Source organism: Galeopterus variegatus, unplaced genomic scaffold, assembly GCF_000696425.1.
Source record: "Galeopterus variegatus unplaced genomic scaffold, G_variegatus-3.0.2 Scaffold711, whole genome shotgun sequence".
Classification (NCBI taxonomy): domain Eukaryota; kingdom Metazoa; phylum Chordata; class Mammalia; order Dermoptera; family Cynocephalidae; genus Galeopterus; species Galeopterus variegatus.
Window position 1 is genome coordinate 122746 of NW_007726822.1, and position 21164 is coordinate 143909.

A 21164-nucleotide genomic window follows, 5' to 3' on the forward strand; every position below is an offset into this window, starting at 1 on the left:
TCTGTTCACGCGAGTTCCTGCAGGGTCTCCCAGCACCGGCTAGCTGGGCACACCCTCTGGGAGGCTCATTTATATCTCTTGGGGGAGGAATAAGGACCGAATATCCTTCCTGCCTGTCCTCAAGCCCACAACTTTCCCAGTGTCCACCCCAGCCCAGCTGTCAGCACTGGGGCTCTCCAGCACCGCCCCCCCGCCTCCCATGACCCCTCGCAGCTGCTCCAACCCATCCTCCCGCAGACATGCCCAACCCCACCAGGATGGCTCTGGAGGCCTCCAGCTGCCTCTGTCCCCGCCCTGCGCCCCTGGGGCCAGGCAGCCCCTGCCTGAGCTCAGACCCCCCCACACACCCAGCCTGCTCGCCGAACACGAGAGCAAGGGGTGGGGGCTGAGGCCAAATGCCTTCAAAGGAGTCAGCCCTACCCGCCCCACCACCCCACTGCCGAGGTGGAGCAGGGCACTCATGCAGCCAGTACCACCTCTGGCCCTGGGGGCCGGGGAGCCCTTTGGCCAGGCCTGAGCCAATGGCTGGATCACCCCCAGTTTTGTCTGCAAAGGGCGGGAGTGGGGGCCAGAGGAGAGCAGGGTCAGGGGTTCAGGTAAAGGCATGGGGTGGGGTGGGCAACAGTCATCCACAGGTTCTATCTGTGAGGACAGAGGCTGGGAGCTCACCCACCCCCACCCTGCAGTGCACTGAGAGGAAGATGCCCAGGGACTGGGCCTGGCCATATAACAGGTGGGGGGTGGGATCGGGGGACCCAGGCCCAGAGACAGGAAGAAGGGCAGGGTGGTACTGGGCCTGAGATGCTGATTAGGGTTCTCAGGAGGGCTTGAAGCCCTCCAGAACAGCAAGCTCAAGCTCCACCATCCCCACCACCAGCCAGCTCTAATCAGAAGGTGTCCACAGGCTGTGTCCTCACACAGAACCCCCACAACCCCCGTTATCAGCAGGAAGACTGGGTCAGCCCCAATGTGATGAGTGGCAGCTGGGAGGCAGGCACCTTCTCCTGACAGCCACCTCCCCAGAGGAGGGGGCAATACACAGCAGCACCTGTCTGCACTGTCCTCCTCCACCCAGTGGGGACGCTCACCTGCTGGCTGCTGGAAAAGTAGAGGGCTTCAGCCATCTTCCCTCCAACTATCCCAGATGGAACCTGGAGGAACCAGACGTTGGGTGGGTCGGGAGCCAGGCAGGGCTGTGGCCTCAGGAGGAAAAGGAATTGGGGGCCCAGGCACTGCCTTGGTGGAACAGAGACGGCTCCTCAGTTCCCCAACCTGACCACAGTCCAGGGGATACCCCTAGATGGGCTTGGATGACCTCTTGGCCAGTACGAAGGGGTTCTTCCCAAAAGGCGGTGGCCTGGACTTCACCAGGCCCTCTCCTTCCCCCGGCATGGTGGGGGGAAGGCCAAGGGTGCAGTCCAGAGCTGCACGGAGGCATGGGGACAGAGGTGGGGACAGGGAGCCCACCCACCTGCAGTGCCCAGCCCTCAAGGCTCTGAGTTGAGCCGTGCCCACTGCCAACTGCTCAGGCTTCCCAGCTGCCCTCCTGTGTATCCCAACAGTGCACAAGCCAGGGGGACCCCCGGCTCCACCAGCCACCCACAGCTGGACCCTTTCTTGACCACACGATGCTGGGCCTCCACCCTTCCTGGAGGCTCCCGTCTCGGGCTGCTCATGATCAGTGCCCAAGAGCCCCTAAATGGGCTCTCTCAGTCCCCAGGACCTGCTAGGCCTCTCGCTGCCTCCCCAGGGCTGGGGCAGGTCCTGGCCAAGCCCACCCCTCAACCACTCACAACGTTCCTGCAGGGTCTCCCAGCACCGGCTAGCTGGGCACACCCTCTGGGAGGCTCATTTATATCTCTTGGGGGAGGAATAAGGACCGAATATCCTTCCTGCCTGTCCTCAAGCCCACAACTTTCCCAGTGTCCACCCCAGCCCAGCTGTCAGCACTGGGGCTCTCCAGCACCGCCCCCCCGCCTCCCATGACCCCTCGCAGCTGCTCCAACCCATCCTCCCGCAGACATGCCCAACCCCACCAGGATGGCTCTGGAGGCCTCCAGCTGCCTCTGTCCCCGCCCTGCGCCCCTGGGGCCAGGCAGCCCCTGCCTGAGCTCAGACCCCCCCACACACCCAGCCTGCTCGCCGAACACGAGAGCAAGGGGTGGGGGCTGAGGCCAAATGCCTTCAAAGGAGTCAGCCCTACTCCCTTGCTCCTTTTTCTTCACCTATGGGACGGGGGTGGGGGGTGGGGTGTACAGCACTTGCCTTAGGGCTTGGGTCAAGAATTAAGGGGGACAAGACACATACTAGGCGGGGGGTCGAGATCCTACTGGGATACCCTGCAGGCCCAGCCCCCACCCCAGATGAAGGTTCCCTCCACAATGGCCTTGGCACTTGTCCTGTGGGTAAGGCCTGAGCTGGTCAAGAGGACCCTGGCAGTGGCCCACCAGGTGATGGGAGGGAGCTCAGGCAGGGATGAGACTGACAGGTGGCAGATGGACATGGGACAGACAGAGGCTGGGCAGGGGTGCAACTCAGCACACAGTAGACACTGACCCTTCGCAGGCTGCCAGCGCTGGGCACGGCGGCCAGGGCGCGGTAGTCCAGCTTCAAGGGCTCCAGACTCCGGCCCTGGGGAACAGAGCGGACATAGCACTAGCAGTCAGCAGGAGGGAGGGACATTGCAAGTGGTGTGGTCAGCAGTGGGCACAAGGGCAGGGGGGCTGGGATGCGGTCACCCACTACTCCACAGGCTGTATCCACCCCTACACTGCCCCAACTGGAGCGGGCAGCCCACAGGTCAGAGCCAGGGGCCTCACCGGGACCTCTGCGGCCTCGAGTCCCCAGTGTGGGGTCTGTCCAGCCAGCTCCTTGTCCTGTGAGCGGAGAAGACACAGTCAGGAACTGCCGGCTGCAGACTCCTAGCCCTGGGGCTGCAGCCACTGTGATCCTGACCTTGCCGGGGCCCTCAGGGCTCAGCTCTCGGTCAATGGATGAGATGCTTTCCAGGCTGTTCCGGTGGGTGATGCCTGCCGCAAAGGGGTTGGCAATGACACCTGGGGACACCTAAGAGGAGGGGAGTGGGCTGAGAGTGGGGACCCAGTGGCAAGGTCTGCCTCCAGGGGCAACCTGGAGCCCTGGCCCAGGATAAGCCAGCGACATACAGCAGACGCAGGGCTGGCCGGCTGTGTGGCTGAGATGGCCTCTGGGAGCACTCTGCTGGGACCCCAGGACACCGCACCACCATCCCCAGCCTGCATCCCCATCGTGGATACTGGGTGCCCCTGGTACCTGGCTCACAGGGCTGTGTGGGCACAGGTTGTGCCTGCATGTGGCAGGGGCAGAGGAGGCTGACTGTCTATAGAGTCACACCCTTGAACAAAGGCAGGGGAGGGGCGGGGAATGGCAGTGAGCCCGGCAGCAGAGTGATGCTCATGGACAGGTAGGCCGCGTTTAGACACTGTGGTACGCGTGCTGGGGAAGAGTCTGCAGCAAGGGACACACTGCAGGAGAAAATCAACTAGCTCAGTCACTCATCAAACCCTGGGCTGGCAGGACAGGATGAGCACAGGCACAGGAACAGGCGTGTGTCTGGGCACGAGGTGTGCCCGGATCCTGAGCGTAAGTACGGTGGATGGAGACCCAGGAATGGCTCCCTTCCAACCCCATGAGGGATGAAGGGACTGGCTCAGCCTCCACCAACAGCAGGGGAGGACGTAGTGGCACAGTGGAAGGAGTCATCGCGGCCACCCTTGCCGTGAGCTGAGGGGACACTGCCAGTGCGGGAGGAGACACAAGTCCAGCTGTGCTGCTGCTCATAAGGCACAGTGAACTGATGAGAAGAGATGGGCAAAGAGTTGTCGGGCGCAGAGGTAGCATGGAAAAGGCTGCTGACAGATGATGCCACGATCCTAACGTAAGCGTTCAATGAGAGCCACTCAACACAGAAGGCAGAGACGGCAGGAGCAGGAGAGCCTGATAAAAGCACAGCTACAACGGGAGACAAATGTCTCTTTCAGATCCTGACAAAACAGCAGCAGCAAATGTGGTACCTGCCTCTCAACTTCTGCAGTAACTGAGAAAGCCACTGGGCAGGCCTGAGAGGCAGGGCCGGCCTCACGTGGGGAGGGCTGAGCTGGGGCCGACGGGGAGGTGTGAGCCTCGGGGAGCTCATGCTGTCTGAACCTCCAGAGATGATCACAGACAGAGATGACTCGCAGCTCCAAGCTGGCTCCCTGGAGTCCTGACACCACGACCTAACAGCAATGCACACACCTAGTGCCAGATCTTGGTGTCTAAATATCATGTCCACAAATTGGGACCAGTGCTCCTTGGAGAGGTGACTGAGAGCACAAGACGACTCCAGAACATCCTGGAGTGCAGGAGAGAGGAAGCGCCCAGAGGAGGACACCAGGCCGGCCTGCAGCCCTCCCAAGGCCAAGGCTGGGATGATGTGAGCATGAAAACAGATGACAGCAATGACAAACTGTCACCTACGAAATAAAGTGGAGCCTGAGCATCCACACGAACAGGCAAGCAGATGAGATGTGCACCGGGTGAGGGGCAGCTCGTCCTTAGAGCAGGAAGTGACAGGAAGGGCAGGTCTCTTAGCAGCAGCAGGGACTCACTCTGTGAAGACCAGTGGGTGGAAGTTTGCTGCGGGTGGGCAAGCACGACTCTGCAAGCCCCTCCCCACAACACTGCCTGACAGCACTGCCCACGGAGGGGAGGAGCAACTCTGCAGTGCGGAAACCTGGCCGCACCACTGTTAAGACCAACGATGGGACAGACCGACATCCCTGCGCCCTGACGGGAGCCTGGAGAAGGCACAAGGTTGCTCCTGTGAAGACCCTGTCAAAGACGCGCACGCTGAAACTCGCGGTGCGCGAACATCAGACACACCCAGAGTGTGGGGCACTCTCCGCAGTGAAGGTCGGTGCTCAGCAGCGTCAGGGGCCGAGAGGCGGGCAGGCCAAAGCACCGCTCTGGACCGAAGCAGACTAGAGATGTGACAACCCTGGGTGGCGCCTTTGCTGCGAAGATTGTCCCTGGGAAAAGCTGGCGAGACGTGAACGGGGTCTCTGAGTGAGGTGGTCTTTGTAGTGCTTTTGCAACTTTTCTTCAAGTTCATTTATTGTTTGTTGGCAGCTGGCCAGTATGGAAACCTGAACCCTGATCTCGGCGGTGTGATCAGCACCACACTACCAACTGAGCTCACCAGGCAGCCCTTAACTTATTTTATGTGCTTGCTTATATTTTTCAGAAAGAAAACAAATGGCAGGACGAACCAAAAGCTAATAAAAACGGTCGCCTGTAGGAAGTACCCTGTTTTATAGTTTTGTCTTTGGAACCATGTGAAGGTTCACACAATTCAGAAACAGACTTTTAAAAAAGTCACCCCTGAAAGCCAAGAACAAGTAAGCCTAAGTGTACATTTACTAAGTTGATAGCATAAACCACACACAGAAATGATCTCAGGTGGCTTAAAAACACAGTGTTTTGACTGTACATCCTTGCTGAGTAAACCCTAAGAACAGAAAGAGCCATAAGAAACTCTTAACCTGTTCTCAATGCTCTCATTACTAGTAATGCTATTAGCATGGCATTTTGACATTATTAAGGAATTAAAAGTTTTATGTGTGAGAAAAAGAGACAAGTATTAAATCAAGGAAGTTAGTACAAACTCTGTAATCTTACATGAGTTAAATAAAGACCCATGAGTTTATAATAACACTAAAACACGGAAAGACACCTCAGTAGCCATTGTTGGAGGTTTCCAGGGCAACAGCTTGTTATTCTAGAAATCGACAAATAAAAAGAATCCAGCATCTACTATGCCCTTCCTTTATAAACTCATATCAGTACAAAAAAACAACTGATAAAAGAAAATCTCTTCCTTGAAGATGAATCTGTAGAAAGATTAACAGCAACAGATGCAAAAAGAGGGACAGAAGTATCTTTCCTTAGAGCAGAGACCAGGGAGGTGCTAAAAAGGAAAGGTGGCTTTTTTCATTTTATTCTATTTTTGTTGACAATAATTGTCAGGGGAAGGCAGTCTTGATTGATATTCAAAAGCTGGCTCTTTGACAAGGCCATTAAAATATATAAAACTCCAGCCTGTGTGACCAGGAGGAAAAGACGACACAGGCAACTAGATCACGAAGGGGGAGCAAAGGGCAACAGGGCTATTCCCTTCTTTACATCACATGGAGAATGGTAAAGTGAAGAGTTCTCCTGGAAAATACACATTAACCGAGATTTGCTCAGAGAGCCTGGGGCTAGTACTGTGAGGCAGGTGCATGCTGTGCCGTTTGCTTTACTTAATTCTGCCAACGACCTGGAAGAGCTGCAGATAAGGAGGCTGAGAAGGGAGGTCAGGCACTGGCCCAAGGCCCTAGGACAAGTGAGACCCAGTTCATAAAGACAGTGCAGGAGCCCTAAAAATGCACCAGACCTAGAACACAGAGCAGGCACGTTCTCACAAACGCTCCTACCTGTGACCACGGTTCCAGGGTGCTGGGGAGAGAGCCGGCCAGCTCCTAAGCAAATACAGGGACTGGATGGCAGAAGGAAAAGGAAAGCGTGGAGTCCAGTGGCACCTCAATGCCAGCGGGGGCCAGACAGGCTGACAAAGAGAAGTCCCAAGGCTGAGTTTAAGAAAAATGGGGTGAGCAAAGAATTGTGAGCACCCCCACCCTGTGCCCTGGAGGGTTCAGAGACACAGAAGGTCTTCGGACCAGAGCCCAACCGTGCCAGGTCCTCTGGTTCCTGTGCGAGAAGCCAGGAAGCCAGACACTGCTGTGAAGAGTCCCGATGTCTAAGCACAGCTCCTCTTTCCTTCAAGTGCCACGCTCGCTGATGTAGACCCCAGGGGCTGAAGCTCCCTATCTTGGCACGAGATGTCAGAACAACTGACAAAAGGACCTCAGGAAACTCAACGCCCGTCTCAGGTAACAATTCTTACAGGTTTCAAGTAGAAACAGCCCCCCCAGTTTAAAAATTTTGTAAAAGAAACTACAGCAAACATCACACTACAGGATGAAATGGCCCCTTAAAGCTGGGCACAAGGCAAAGCCACTGGCCACCACCACCATCCCCCACAGCACTGGGCCCAGCAAGCACAGGAGGGCCTGGCATCAGAAAGGAAGACCCCACTGCCCTCACTGCAGAAGCGCGGATTCCGCTAGGAAATGAAACAAAGCCAGCTGATTGTAGTTATCACAATTAATAAGAAAACAAGAACAACCTAGGAATATACTTGAGAAAAACTTACAATCCCAGCAACCCAAGCAATTTTTGTTATGGAACTTAGCAGTTTCACTTGAAAGTGAGAACACATGACAGTAGACAGAAACTTCTCAAAAGAAAAAAAGAAAGTGGGTAGCAACTAGTTGGTTAGGTGTTAAAACACACTATGAAGTGACAACATCTAAAACAGTGTGGCACTGGCCCGAGGACTGACCCACAGCTCACTAGGACCAAGTCCAAAAATAAGCCCTAGAACACATGAAAATTGAACACGCAGTGAAGTCACATTCCCCACATCAGTGGGAAACAACAGACTGATGAATGCTACAGGGACATCTATGAATCCACTCACTTGAAGAATGGTCCCAGGTGAACTACAGAGAGTGTACTTTTTAAAAATTATAGAAGCACTAGTAAGAAAACAAGGCAATGTTTTATAACCTTACAACAATGAACAGGTGACAGATGGAGAAAAACACACCTGCACTCTATGAAACAGTACAATAGAAGGTTGGAGCCTGCAATGGTAAAAAGAGATGCTGCGTCAGGAGATGGAAGACAGACACCCTGAGAGTAATGCCAGCACAGGAGGCGGCAGTGGTGGGCAGAGGAGAGGCTTGAGCCAAGGTTCTTGGCCCCCACTGCCTGCTGCCCTGCTCCTGCCAGGCTTGACCTAAACCACAGTCTGCGCTCCCCAGCACAGGGGAGGATGTGGAAATGGTGCCTGGCTCTGTCCCTGGCCGGGTCAGTGACCCAGCCAGCATGTGAGGTTTAAGACCTTTTGACCTTCCCTGCAGAAACCCTCCTGCACACACAGATGTGCCCATGGGCACGCTCACTGGCGACACCCGAATGGTGGCTTGGGCAGTGGGCACAGACACATCCCGCCAGACACAGTAAGGATAACCCCTATCACAACAGCATGAGCCAGAGAGCATGGCCACATGGATGCACGCTGGGCTGTGAATACAGGCACACCAGCTCCCTCTCTTCTGGACCTTTGATCCCTCCCCCTCAAGAAGATATTCTCTGAGTAAAAACTTTAAGAAAATGTGTTAAAGCTCTAAGAGAAATTCCTCCTCAGAACCCCCTAGGACTCCCCTGAAGACAGCTGGAGTGGTGGGGATGAGGCCAGACCAGGCCAGTCCCAAGCCCAGGGAGTAGGGCGTGGCTCCTGTGACTTCCAGCCTGGCGTCTCAGTTGTGCAGCCAAAAATACAATGCTAACTCGCTTTCCACGGGGGTCACCCATGATGACAGTGCAGGTTAGGGTGTACTGTCTGGGCCGCCAGCCCTGGAGTATCTTCCTGGCTGGCATCTGGCAGTAAGTCATCAACCCAGAGATCCAGGGAAACCACTCGAGGTGGCCAGCCCACCCAAGGTTGCTGCAAGGAGCAGAAGCCATACATGTGTGGCAGGGAGCAGTGACATAGCCACCTGCACTGGAGACAGCAATAGACTCTCTCGGCAGAGCTGGTGGCCACCGCAGGTGAACCGACATAGAGGTCCATTTGGACCTGCGGAAGGAAGGTGCTGAGGTGCCCCAGGGACAGCAGGTGGAAGACAAGAGACACGGAGGCTCAGAGTCAAGCCTCATCCAGGACAAAGGCCGGACCAGGAGCTGGCAGCCGAGGGAATGAGGACAGCTGGGAACCCACCCTGCGCCCCCCACCCTGGTCTTGGCTTCGGTTCTGGGTGCAGAGCATGAAAGGTCAGCAGCTAAAGGGAAGGTCTTGGGGAGTGAGCTCCTGGCTGAGGGGCTGCCCAGAGGGACAGCCTGGGGCCAACCAGGGCCCACGGACAAGCCAAGCCTTGGAGACAGCTGAGAGGAGCAGGATGCCACTGGGCAGGGGGCCGGGACCACTGTGCACATCTGCAGGCAAAGCCCCGTGCACAGGACTCTCCTTGGCTGGTGTGCTCCAGGCAAGGCTCTGAGCCCTGCCTGTCACGCCTCAGTGACCACACTCAATTTAGGTGTTGTTCATCTAGAGGCCAATGGCTCAACCTCTTCTCTCAGGACTGGACCATGCCAGTGGTCTGTTCAGAGCCCCAGACAGCATGGTGACCAGAGCCCACCCCAGCTCAGAACCACCTCATGCTCCCCAGACTCGGGTCAGCTCCCCACCACCTCTCAGGGCTGTGCTGAGGCAGGGCCTGGTCCCTGGGGAGGGTACTGACCTCCAGGGTTGCAGTGGTGCTGGTGTCGAAGCCATCGCAGACAAGCACGGTGAGAGTGTCACCCGCACTGCGCAGCAGCTGCACAGCTTCGCTGTGGGTCAGGCCCAGCAGGCTCTGCTGGTTCACCTCCAGCAGACGCAGCCCCACTCGCAGCCGACCATCACGCCCGGCCGCCCCTGCGGGGCTCACCTGTGGGGAGAGCCGATGTGGGAGAGAACTGCACCTGGCACCCGCCCAGCGGCATCCAGAGGGTGTGGGGTTTGGCCAGATGAGGCAGCCCTCACCTTGGAGATGAAGATGCCCTCGTCCGTGGGGTCACAGGGGTTCCCTGCGTGGCCCTTGGCACCCCCGCGGATGCTGATGCCCAGCTTCTCTCCAGGGGCCTTCTGGATGCAAAGTTCCCGCATGCCCGGTGGAGGTGGGTCCCTCCGCACGAGCAGGGATAACTCCAGGCAAGGCCGGAGCAGGGCGCTGACTGCCTCCTGGTGCGTGGCCTCCCGCACATCCTGACCATTCACTGCCAGGATGCGGTCCCCAACCCGCAGGCCACTTCGAGCAGCCAGGCCCCGCGGCAGCACCTGTTGGGGAGGAGGGCAGCATTCAGTGGGCTGTGGCCACGCTTGTCCGGCCCAGGACAGGTCCCCTTTGCTCAAAGTTGCTGGCCAGGCCCACGCTACCTTGGAGATGAACACACCAGGCTCCTGGACACCAAATGGGTGGCTGGAATGGTCAGAGCCCCCAACGATGCTAAGCCCCAGGGGGCCTCCAGATCTTGGCAGATGGACCTCCTGGGGAGACACAGGAAAGGCCTCAGTCAGAGAGGAGCAGGTTGCAAGGGGGCAGGGCAACTGCACAGAGCACGGCCAGATCCTTGGGGGTGGGGCAGGGGTACCCCGACGAACCCCTGGGTCAGTACCCCACACCTGGAGCTGTGCGGATGCCCAGACAGGGGTGGGAGATGGGTAGGGGTCTCACCTCCACCGGGTATGGCCCCTCTAGGGCCGCAGCCAACAGGCTGGGAGCCAGCCTTGGCAGCCCAGAGTCCCCGGGGGTGGTGGTGGTTGTAGTGGCAGTGGCAGTAGCAGTGACGGGTGGGGAGGAACGTGGTGGGGGACTTGGGGGAAGGGCCCCCCCGGCCTCCCGCTCCAGCAGCAGGGCGATGGTGGGGGAGGCGGCGGTCAGCAGGGACACGGCATGGTCGTGCCTGGCTTCCGTCATGTCCACCCCGTTGATCTGTAAGAGTGCACCCAGGTCAGGGAGGTCCCAAGGGCCAAACAGAACAGACACAGGCAGGTAGGCTACCGCCACTCACCGAGAGGACGCGGTCGCCAACCTGCAGAGTGCCTGCCCGGTGGGCAGCACCCCCCTCGGCGATGCGGGAGATGAAGATGCCCTACGGGGGAGAGGAGAGCTGGGCCGTTGGTAAGGGCACGGGGCATGGAGGCCTTGGGCATTTCCTGCTCCCAGCTCCAGAAGAAACCACCACACCCCCAGTGCCCCAGGCCCCATGCCTCACCCCATCGCCAGCCCGGTAGGGTGTGGAGCCTTTGCCACCAGCAATGCTGAAACCTAGCCCCTTTTCGCTGCGCATGAGACAGGCTGCGTGGCGCTGACGGAGGGGCCCAGGGGCCTCGGGCTGGAGCAGGGGCAGGCGTAGCGTGCCTCCCCGCCGCTCCCGGGGGCTGTAGTCGTCCTCAGGCCGCAGGGGCGTGACAGTGACCGCGTTCTCAGGCTCCACCATGCGTTCCCGCCACACTCGCATCTGCACGGCGGTGCCTGCCCCCCGCAGCGCCTCCACGGCCTCATGGTGTTCGGCGTCCTGCAAGACCACGCCATTCACCTGCAGGCGGGTGGGGACAGAGACCACGGCACACATCAGGACCCAACGGTGGCCACCCAACAGCCAAATGCTAATACGGTGCTGACACTCACAGAGGCTCTGCTCACAGCCACTTCACAGATGGTGAGAGCAAGGCACAGGGTGAGCTCTGAAACTCACCCTGGCTCTCCAGCCACATGGCTTCTGGTGGGCTCAGGTTCCCAGAAACTAGTCACCTATGTATGTGTCCCTGCGGCCAGTCCACACCCATCCCCACTCCGGACACCTCTTACCACCTGCCTCTCATATGAGCTGTCTGACACAGGACACCCAAAGTACCAGATGACTGGACCACGCCTGAACCTGTGAGGGACTAGAGTGCCTTCATAAAGACTGGGCGAGAGGTAAGCAGGAACACTCCACAGCATCAGCCCCCCTGGCCTGCACCTGCCCTCGCTCCTGCCCAAGCTGGACTGCCACATGCCCAGGAGGGGACTCCAAGGCTCTCACACGGGGACCACACCCCACCAGCCCTGCTGGAGGTCTGACCGCCTTTCAGGCCAGCCCCTGGAGCAGTCCCTCCTCAACAGGCCTGTGCTGCTGGTGCAGCCAGCACCCCCAACTATGCCTCCCATGCAGCGGGGGGTCTCCCGGGTGGTGGCAGCCAGGCCTCCTGAGTGGGCCCCCTCATGAGGGGGAGACAACCAAGCACCCCAACAGCCAGGACTGTGTAAACCTCAAAGGGCACATCCACAGGCCGGCCCGGTGGCGCACTGGAGAGTGCGCCGCTTGGGAGCGTGGCGGCGCTCCTGCTGAGGGTTCGGATCCTATGTGGTGACCGGTTCCCGCTCACTGGCTGAGCACGGTGCGGGCGCAACACCGAGGGTTGCGATTCCTTACCGGTCAGTAAAAAAGACAAAAAGGAAAAAAAAAAAAAAAGGGTACATCCACCACTTAGTGGCCAAGGGGTTGCTGGCTTACCTCCAGGAGCTTGTCGCCTACTCGGACACCAGCCCGGGCTGCAGGGCCCTCCTCAGACACCCGAGAGATGAATATGCCCTGGGGGACAACAGACACTTGTGCACGGAGCATGGCAGAGGCCAAGGAGGGTGGGCCCTCTGTCTCACCCCTTCTGGGAGGATACCATGGCATCTATGAAAAGCCCAGACACCCCCAGAGAGAGACCCGCTCTCAGCAGATCCAGCCCTAGGCTACTCTCTGGAGAAGCCACAAAGACCCACAGGGGCGTGGGAAGGGGAAGAGTGGGCCTGGGGGTCAGAGGAGCTATGTTCATGCCATTGTGGGGTTCGAGTGCCAGAGAGCTGGATGATGCAGGTCAACCCCCCAAGAAGGCTTTCGACACCACCCCCCCGGCAAAGAAGCCTGCAGAAGGACACGGAAGACCCAGGCCTGCCCTTTAAGCTGCTCTCACACTTTAAAGCCCCCCATACACACGTGGTCTCGGAAGGGTCAGCTTTCTGACAGTTAGTGCCTTGGGCCCACCCGTGCATGTTCTCTACCAGGGGCCCAAGTGCCAGCATGCAGAAATGAGCTGTGAGGTCTGAGGAGGCCACCCAACGACCCTCAAAAAAGCAACAGGCCTTGGAGAACGGGATTATGCGTGAGAGACAGCGTCAGGGCAAAGCAGGTGATAGGGACCTGGCAGTGGCCCCAGGCGGCCGCTCACCTCATCATCACCCTTGTAGGGCGTCGACCCCTTGCCCCCAGCGATGCTGATGCCCAGGCCCCCGGTCTGCCGCACGATGGTAAGTGTGAGCTGGAAACACACAGACACAGGTGTCTGGGAGGGGCGGGATGAGGAGGGGCTGGCACCCTGACAACCTCCTCCAGCTCCTCCCTGGCAGCTGCACCAGGTCTCACACCCATTTGCCAGCACCAGCACAGCAGAACAGAGGAGCTAGGGAGGCCCTGAGACCCTGGGACAGGGTGGGCGATGCCACAGCAGAGCCAGGGAGTCCAGGGCTTGCCCGCCTCTGGGTGATGAGGGCCAGAGGTCCTGCCACCCTACCCCAGGTTAGGGCTGATGTTGCTTCTGCAGTCGGAGCCACCTCAAGGCTCACAGCCCCCAGGTGGAAAGACAGGAGATGGCCCGGAACCTCACTCGCCCCTGCTGAGACTGGCTCTGCCCCTGCCAGAGGCCCCATAGCCCAAGGGCTGTGTCGGCCCAGGACCAAGCTCTGTGGCAGCTCCTGGGAGGGCTTTTGGGAGGGGGCTTGTGCTTGAGCGGAGGGGAGAGGCGAGAGCCCACAGCCCGCAAAGCAAGGACAGCAGCAGCCCAGGGACCAGAGTGCAGCGAGCAGCACGAGCAGTACAGACCTCTTCCTCCTCAATGCGAGCAGGCTCTATCAGCAGGTTATTGGCCTGGTCAAACGACACCCCCTGTCAGGATAGGACCAGCGAGGCATGCAGGTTAGCCACCGCCGGGACACCACCACCTCACCCAGCCCCGCCACTAGCAGAAAGGACAGAAGAAAGGCCACGCCAAGCTCCCTCGGCCCTAGTGGCTCCTCCTGCCTGGCCTGGTGCTGCCCTGGGCGCAGGGTCCCCTCTGGTCTGGAGATGGGAGTGGACACTGCGACATGGATGGGAGGGACCCGGCTGGCAGGGGGTGGAGAGCTCCACAGCGGGGCTGAGCCAGGGCCTGGCTGTCCTGGACTTGACTCTGGAGTGCTCGGCCATCACGTGTCATCAGCCTGTACTCAGGGTAAGGGGGTTGTGGGGAGCAAGGAGGACGGAGCCTGTGGGCAGCCCCATGCTCTCCCTGCCATCTGAGTGTCTACAGTGAGCAGACACCACTCGTGAGTCACCGAGAGCAAATGTGAAGGCCAGGAAAGGACATACTAGCACCCCATGGGTCTGCCCCGAGCCTCAGGAGAGCCTGGCAAGGCAGAAGAGCCAGGAAGGGCAGCAGGAGTGTGACCGCAGATGCCTGGCACGGAGCCCCATGTCCAGCAGTGGGGCTTCGGCCTGGAGTGGTCCCAGGAGAGGAAGAGACCCTGCCTGAGCCCCACTGCACATGCACACAGGCCCTGCAGGCCCAGGAGAGGTGGAGAGCACGCCCTCAAGTCCTGTGAGCCCCTTTTCACCAGGCAGCACGTCAGACGACGCTGGCCCAGATGCAGGGGCTGCCACGAGGAGCACACGGCAACCTCCACGCCAGCTGCAGTGTGGACGCAGCCACCCTTCTCCCGACCCACAGAGCTCAGTCAAAGAGCAGGACTGGGACTCCACGCTTCTCCGTCACATCTGCAGGTACTCCGCGAGGGCCAGGGGCGCCTGCAGCAGGCAGAAGTGTGGCGGAGACCCACCTTGACGGAAGGCACAGGAGCTGCGGCCTCCTCCCTGTCCTCCTCCTCCTCCTCCGTGGTGGCCTCGCCCTCCTGCTCGGCCCTGTCCTCCTCCTCCTCCTCCTCCTCCTGGGCCCGGGGAGCCCAGGGCGTGTGGGGGCCGTTGTGCCATCCCCCAGGTGTTGCAGGGCCTTCCCCGTCGGGCTGCATCCCCTGCAGGAGGGCCACAACCGCCTCGGGCTGGGGAAGCTTGGAGATCTTGAAGTGCTTTTTGTAGTGAGGTGTGTCTTTGCGAATAAGCCGCTGTCTCCCGCCCGGCAGGGGCCAGGGTGCCTCGAGCTGTCCCTCCTCGCTCTCGCCACCTTCCCTGGGCAGCAGCGTGTCCTCTGCGAAGTGCACTGTGGGCTGTGGGGGCATGAGGATGAGTATGGCGGCCTGGCCCCCAGCCCCCACCTCGCTCTCGCCACCTTCCCTGGGCAGCAGCGTGTCCTCTGCGAAGTGCACTGTGGGCTGTGTGGGCATGAGGATGAGTATGGCGGCCTGGCCCCCAGCCCCCACCCTCCTTCCAGCAAAGCCAGGCTCCATAGCCAAGTGTCCAGACAGGCCAGAAAAGCCCTGCTGCATAGCACGGGTGACAGAGGCTTTGCAAGGCTCCTACCACACCAAGAACGAACACTCAGGAGACTGCCCAGTGAAGGGCAAGCAACATCTCAGCCCTGAGACAGCCAAGGGACCAGGGGACCCTTCCTAGAAAATCCTGCAGCACCCAGGGTGAAAATGTAGGGATGTGCAGAGGCCTGACATGGAGAACACCCGTCAGGGTCAGGGAAAGGGCTAGGGACCAGCCAGTCCCGGGACAATATGCAAGACATAGGCGTGACCATGCCAAGCCTGGCTGTAGGGTGGAGACCCTCACCTCTGCCTGGGGCGGCACCCAGGCACCTCCAGCACAGCTGCTGCACTGAACGCCACCACCCTATGCTTCCCAGCCAAGCTCTGCAGGGGACCCCTGCATGTCCCACCCTCATCAAGGCAGTAACTAGCATGGCCCAGAGACTATCTCTAGCTGATCCCAACTGTACACCTGCTCAGAAGGGCGCTAGGTAGGCTCTGGCACAGGGTGAGGGACTGCCAAGGTCTGGCTTCTGACCTTCACCCTCTGTCCTCACCTCCTCATAGTCTTCCTCTGCATCCTCCTCCTGGCCAGCCGGTATGTCTTCCTGCTGACCCAGCCCCTCCACCCCATCCGGAGGGCCTTGGGGCTCTCCTCCGGACGTTGTGCTGGCAGATGGGTGAGAGCCTTCGCTCAGGCCGGACTCAGTGCTCAGCCTCTTCTCCTGCGGCAGGCACTGGCATGAGGCTTCATGTGAGCGCACCACCCGCCCACCAGCCCCACTCCCAGGATGACCAGGACACCCGGGGCTGCTGTCCTGCACACCCACCTCCTCTGAGGGCGAGGGCGGCATGGGGTCTGGCCTGCAGGAGTAGGCCTCACCCCGACGCTCCTCCACACCCCTCTTCATCACCTTGAGCTCGCTGGGGTGAGGCGTGGCCCGGCGCTGCAGGCCCTGTAGGAGGGACAGGGATGAGGGCAGAGGAAGTGCAGGGGTCAGGTGAGGCAGGCAGAGGCGCACAGCTTAGGGTCCCCAACCCCCTTACCCGCTTCTCGGCAGCTGCCTCCTCGGCGTCCTCATCACCCGCAGGGTCCTCTAGGAATTGGATGACGCTTACACGGCTCAGGGGGGCATCGCTCCAGCTCTCTGAGGGGCTGCCCTGCTGCCCAAGATCCTCTATAGAAGGCAAGCGTCAGGGACCCAGGCTGGTCCCCCAGCAGTGCCTGAGGCCACACCCACCCCCGAGTCAGAGCCACCAGCCACCTACCGAGGCTGGGCAGGGGCTGCTGGGGCAGCAGGTAGCAGGTGAGCACCTTCTCGCCAGTCTGGGCGTCATCCTCCGTCTGGAAGCGCAGCATGGGCTGTGCCTGGTTCTCAGCCAGCCACAGAGCCTTGAGGTTGAGGTGGGTGAGTGCGAGCGGCAGACTCTGCAGCCTGGGGACCAGATGGGCACAGTCAGCCGCCATCCAGGACACGGCCAGGTCCGTGGGACCAGGCAGGCACTCACCGGTTCCCAGCCACGTCCAGCACATGAAGCTCAGTTGTGTGGGCAAGTTCAGGTGGCAGGGTGGCCAGACGGTTGTCCCTCAAGGAAAGGACACTGAGCGCCGCACAGCCTCCAATCTCAGGAGGCAGCGCCTCCAGGTGGTTCCGGTCCACGTTGAGGTTGGTCAACTTGGTCAGCTTCCCCAAAGAGTGGGGCAGGGCCTGGCCAGAGGAGGAAGGGCTAGGAGTGACAGAAGCCCATTGCAGGGGGAGGGAGCCGAAAGCCCCTCAGGGTAGGTGAAATGTCACACATGGCTGGCTGCAGGCCGGCTCCAGCCAGGTCTCCTCACAGCCCTCAGAGACCTGAACTTGAACCTGGACAGGAAACTAACCTCCACCTCTGCCCGCTCCCATCAGCCTTCAGCCCCCACTACCAAGCACCCCAAAACCAAGACCCCATCGACCCTAGCACTCTTCCGTGGGTGCCCCAGCTGACATCCTGGCACTACACCCCATGAGTGCACCTGGCACCCCGACCAGCTGCTGCCTCTCTCTGCTCCTTAGTCTCCAAGGCTCCCCAGGCCCCAGGCCCAGCCTACCTGCCCAGGGACACCCCCACCCAGTGCTTCCCAGCTGAGCTCACTTTTCCTCTTGCCTCAATGTGGGCACCTTGCCCACAGGTGAGTCCTGCCTACCCAGCCTCAGTCAGGCCTTGCCACCGCCACCCCAGCCCTGTCCCCAGCGCCTCTCCTCGCTGAGCTCTGCACAGAGCACACACCTCTACAGTGCAGCCTTGCTTCCTGTCCCCCTGGCCCATCCTCTCCAAGTGCAAATCTGTTTTCCTCTCTCCATCCTCCGTCTTTCCCTGGTGCCACACTACATATCAGGGCTCAAGTTCTTGGCCCTGACTGTCACGGGCCCTTGCTCCAGCCCCTCTGAGCACCACCTTATCTCCTACTGGTAAACTCCTTTTTCTGACCAGGAAAGTGCCCCTCCAAATCAGCTCCTATGAGCCAGGCCACCAGCACCCACCTGCATGCACAGGTTCACACTGCCACCAACCCCTGAGCTCTTGCTATGTGCCAACACCCTGCCCTCACTCTGCATGCCCCTCAATCCCCAATCCTTTCTGCTGCCCAAGCTCTCAGGGAGCTGACAGCAACTGCCTGCCAGCGCTGGCCCTACCGTCAGCAGGTTCTCCGTGAGGATCAGCTCAGAGAGGTTCTCGCAGTCACCGATGGCCTCGGTCACCTCGCACAGCCGGTTCTGGTCCACCTTTAGGATAGACAGCTGCTTCAACTGACCTGGCATTGGGGAGACATGGTGACAGGGCTGATTAAAGCCCAAGACATATCCTGAATACCCGACCACCCATGCAGCAAAGACAGGCCTTCAGCAGCTACAGCCTGAGGAGCTTCACCTGTCGCTGCTCTTCCGGACGACTCTGAGAGCCCTGACCTGCCCCCAGACCTGCCCGCGCTCCTCCCACGTTCCCACTGCAAACCTCTCCTGGCCAAGCATGCCTGACCACCTTGGAGAAGACAAACCGGGCCCTCACAGCTCTGTCTACTGCCCACGCTACAAACTCCACCACCCCTGCTCTGCTACCATGAGCTGCCCCAACTCTTTGGGTGGGGCACACTGTTACTGCACCGACTGCACCCAGACCTCGGCACAACCTCCTCCCCTTCCTCAGGGATGTCTCTCAGAGCCTAGGCAAGGTCAGGTTCCTCACATCAGGACCACCTCCTGGCACTTGGCTTAAGATCCAGCAAAGCCACCCGGTAAGGGTATCCAGATCCCCATGCTCCTCCTGTTCCCTGCCCCACACTCCTCTGGGCGGGCACTGACCAATGCCGTCTGGCAGCCGCTGCAGCAAGTTCTGGGACAGTAGCAAGTCCGTGAGCAGCACCAGCCCTCCAAGCTCCACGGGTAGCTCTTCCAGACGGTTCTCCGACACATCCAGGCATACCAGGCGCCGCAGGTTCCCAAGCTCCTGAGGGCGGGCAGAGGGTCAGAGAGCTGCTGCACACAAGGCAGAAGGCTGGCCCTGCCCTCACTCACCGGGGGCAGTGTTGCCAGCTGGTTCCGGTCTAGCCACAGCTCCCTTAGGTTGGGCAGAGCCCCCAAAGTGTCAGGCTGCAAGAAAGGACAGGGACAGGGATGAGAATGAGCAGGAAAGGTACTTCTGCTTGGCCCCAAATGGCCCCATCCTGGACCCCGCCCACACCCATAGCCCAACCCACACCAGCCTGCCCCTACTCCACTCTCCAGCCGCGCCTCCAACGCACCAGCACTTCCAGATCGTTGCCTCCCAGATCCAGCTGTTCCAGCTTGACCAGAAAAGAGAGAGACCTGCAAAAGAAACAGAGTCACAGTGTGACCACATGGTTCCAGGCCCTGAGGCCACAGCTCCACCCCAGCCGCTGGGCGGAGGCTCAGCACACTCACGCAGGCAGGGACTTGAGCAAGTTCTCCCTGAGCTCCAGGGTCACTAAGTTGGCAAGGCTGGAAGAGAAATGGGGCCAAACAGTGAGAAGGCAGGGGCTGAGGGCAGGGTCACCACAGGGATGAGCCCACTCTCCGACCCATTCCACCCAACAGGTCACTCACTTGCCCACGTCCCCAGGCAGCGCCTGCAGGGACACGTCATTCAAGGCCAGGTGAGCCAGGCTGCGCAGCTGAGTGAAGCCATCAGGGAGCCTGGGCAGAGAAAGCAGTGGACTCAGATGCCCAGACCAGGTTTACTCGACCTCCCACAGCCCACTGCCGACCCCCAGCACAGGCTGCCACCCACCTGGACAGGGGGTTCCCACTGAAGTCTGCGATCTCCAGAGCCTTACAGAACTTGATGCTCTCTGGTATCTCAGGGATGTCTGTGATGGAGGGTCACCGTGGAGAGATGCCCCACTCTCGGGCCCCTCCAGCCACCCCCGAGGCTCCACCCCGGCCCCCGCCTGGGCTCCCCACCATTCCGGGACACATCCAGCTCCACAAGCTGCATGAAGTTGGCCACCTCAGGAGGTAACCGCTGGATCTCGTTGTCACTCAGGCCCAGCTTGCGCAGGTTCAGCAGCCGGAAGAAGGGCTGTGAGAAGTAGAGGTGGGTGTGGGAGGAGTGACTCGTGGAAAACACCTCTCCAGAGTAGAAAAGAGCATGCATGGGGTCACGAGTCGTGGGTCCCCGGACCTCTGCCTGCTCTAGGTCACACAGGGTCCTGGGGTCCAGCCATGACATCCCAGCTTGCAATGAGGAAAACATGAAGACACACAGGTCACACACCCACTGTGCCCAAGTCCTTCCTTGAGGCTGCATCCCTTTGTGCTATCTCACATGTGCCCCTCCCCTGGAACTAACCCCAGCTGGGAAGCTAACTGCTCCTGATTGGATGAGACCTCCGGCACCCTGATCTGCAGTTACCTCCGGACTCCACCCACCACCTGGACTACTGCTTCCACCAGCAGATGAGCCCTCTGAGAGTCCAGGTAGGTTCCTGCTACTGAACCCCACCTGTAAGCCCGGCCTGGGCCTGGAGAGCTCAGCACATAATCACCAAAAGAACATGAATGGAAATAGCAGAACTCCCCATGCATGCACGGTACTGCACGCAGGTACTGCAGATAGCACACGTAAGACCTATAGGTGACCACGAAGAACAGAACCATCACGGCCAGGCTGTGCAGGGCCACCATTTGTGGCACACAGCCCCCCACACTCAGCACCTAGCATGAGAAGGAAATGCTTTATGACCAGCTTCCTTTAACCTCTCTGCTAGAGCAGGCTCGTAAGAAGGAAAGCAAACGAAGAGATGAGGGTACCGAGAGGTACCCCCTCGGCAGAGAGAGATGAGCACAGAGCAGACCTGACAGGGCTGAACACCTCAGGAAACTGAACCGCATCCTCGCACCCAGGAAGAAAAGGAGAGCGGTCAGGGAGAAGGCCAGGCCTCCCACCTGCCGGCAAGCCAGTGTCCGTCAGTCACCTCAGGTGCATCTTCCTCCCTGATCGCCGGCCTCCCGCCCCCCTCCTCACGGGTTTCCCCCCGCAGCTCCTCCTCCAGGCTCCGTGACCACCCGGGAGGCACCTGACGTCCGCTGCCACCTGGCGCCAGCGCAGGCGGCTGGGAGGGGAGGGTGGGGCTGGCCAAGGAGGGACTCTGGCCAGTAAGAACCAGCAGGGCCGGCTGGAGGCTGCGGCACCTCGCTCGGGCCAGCACCAGCTGAAGGCTCGGACGGGCCGCCGGCCCAGCCCCTCGCTTCCGTGGCCGGCGGCCGCCGCGGCAGGTGCGGCGACTGCTCACCTTGGGCAGCTCGCGCAGCTGGTTGGCGTCGAGCAGCAGCTCCTCCAGGCTGCGGCTGTAGCGGTAGATCTCCTCGGGCACGGCCTGCAGCGAGCAGTGCCGCTTGTCCACCGACTCCACGTGCCGGTTGCAGCGCCACAGCGGGATGCACTTGAGCATGGTGCGGGCGCGCGGCGGGCTCGGGGCGGGGGGCGGGGCCCGGCCCGCATGGG

The 21164-nt window shown here is 60.1% G+C and overlaps 1 protein-coding gene across 1 annotated transcript in view; it reads right to left on the reverse strand.

Moving 5' to 3' along the window:
• Positions 1–21111, reverse strand: part of SCRIB (scribbled planar cell polarity protein) — a 22915-nt gene extending 1804 nt beyond the window's left edge. Inside the window, exons 1-29 of the mRNA XM_008571695.1 lie at positions 20953–21111; positions 19622–19739; positions 19449–19527; positions 19265–19354; positions 19103–19159; positions 18943–19006; positions 18716–18790; positions 18503–18647; positions 17837–17955; positions 16674–16873; positions 16434–16600; positions 16212–16342; positions 15995–16120; positions 15722–15889; positions 14574–14957; positions 13582–13644; positions 12932–13021; positions 12226–12303; positions 10942–11265; positions 10738–10818; positions 10401–10658; positions 10103–10213; positions 9710–10003; positions 9426–9614; positions 2956–3066; positions 2820–2876; positions 2557–2631; positions 1089–1151; positions 348–484 (exon numbers count right to left, since the gene is read on the reverse strand). Coding sequence (XP_008569917.1) covers positions 348–484; positions 1089–1151; positions 2557–2631; positions 2820–2876; positions 2956–3066; positions 9426–9614; positions 9710–10003; positions 10103–10213; positions 10401–10658; positions 10738–10818; positions 10942–11265; positions 12226–12303; positions 12932–13021; positions 13582–13644; positions 14574–14957; positions 15722–15889; positions 15995–16120; positions 16212–16342; positions 16434–16600; positions 16674–16873; positions 17837–17955; positions 18503–18647; positions 18716–18790; positions 18943–19006; positions 19103–19159; positions 19265–19354; positions 19449–19527; positions 19622–19739; positions 20953–21111 — 4013 coding nt within the window. The remainder of the gene's footprint in view (positions 1–347; positions 485–1088; positions 1152–2556; positions 2632–2819; positions 2877–2955; positions 3067–9425; positions 9615–9709; positions 10004–10102; positions 10214–10400; positions 10659–10737; positions 10819–10941; positions 11266–12225; positions 12304–12931; positions 13022–13581; positions 13645–14573; positions 14958–15721; positions 15890–15994; positions 16121–16211; positions 16343–16433; positions 16601–16673; positions 16874–17836; positions 17956–18502; positions 18648–18715; positions 18791–18942; positions 19007–19102; positions 19160–19264; positions 19355–19448; positions 19528–19621; positions 19740–20952) is intronic.
• Between the last annotated feature and the right edge of the window lie 53 nt (positions 21112–21164).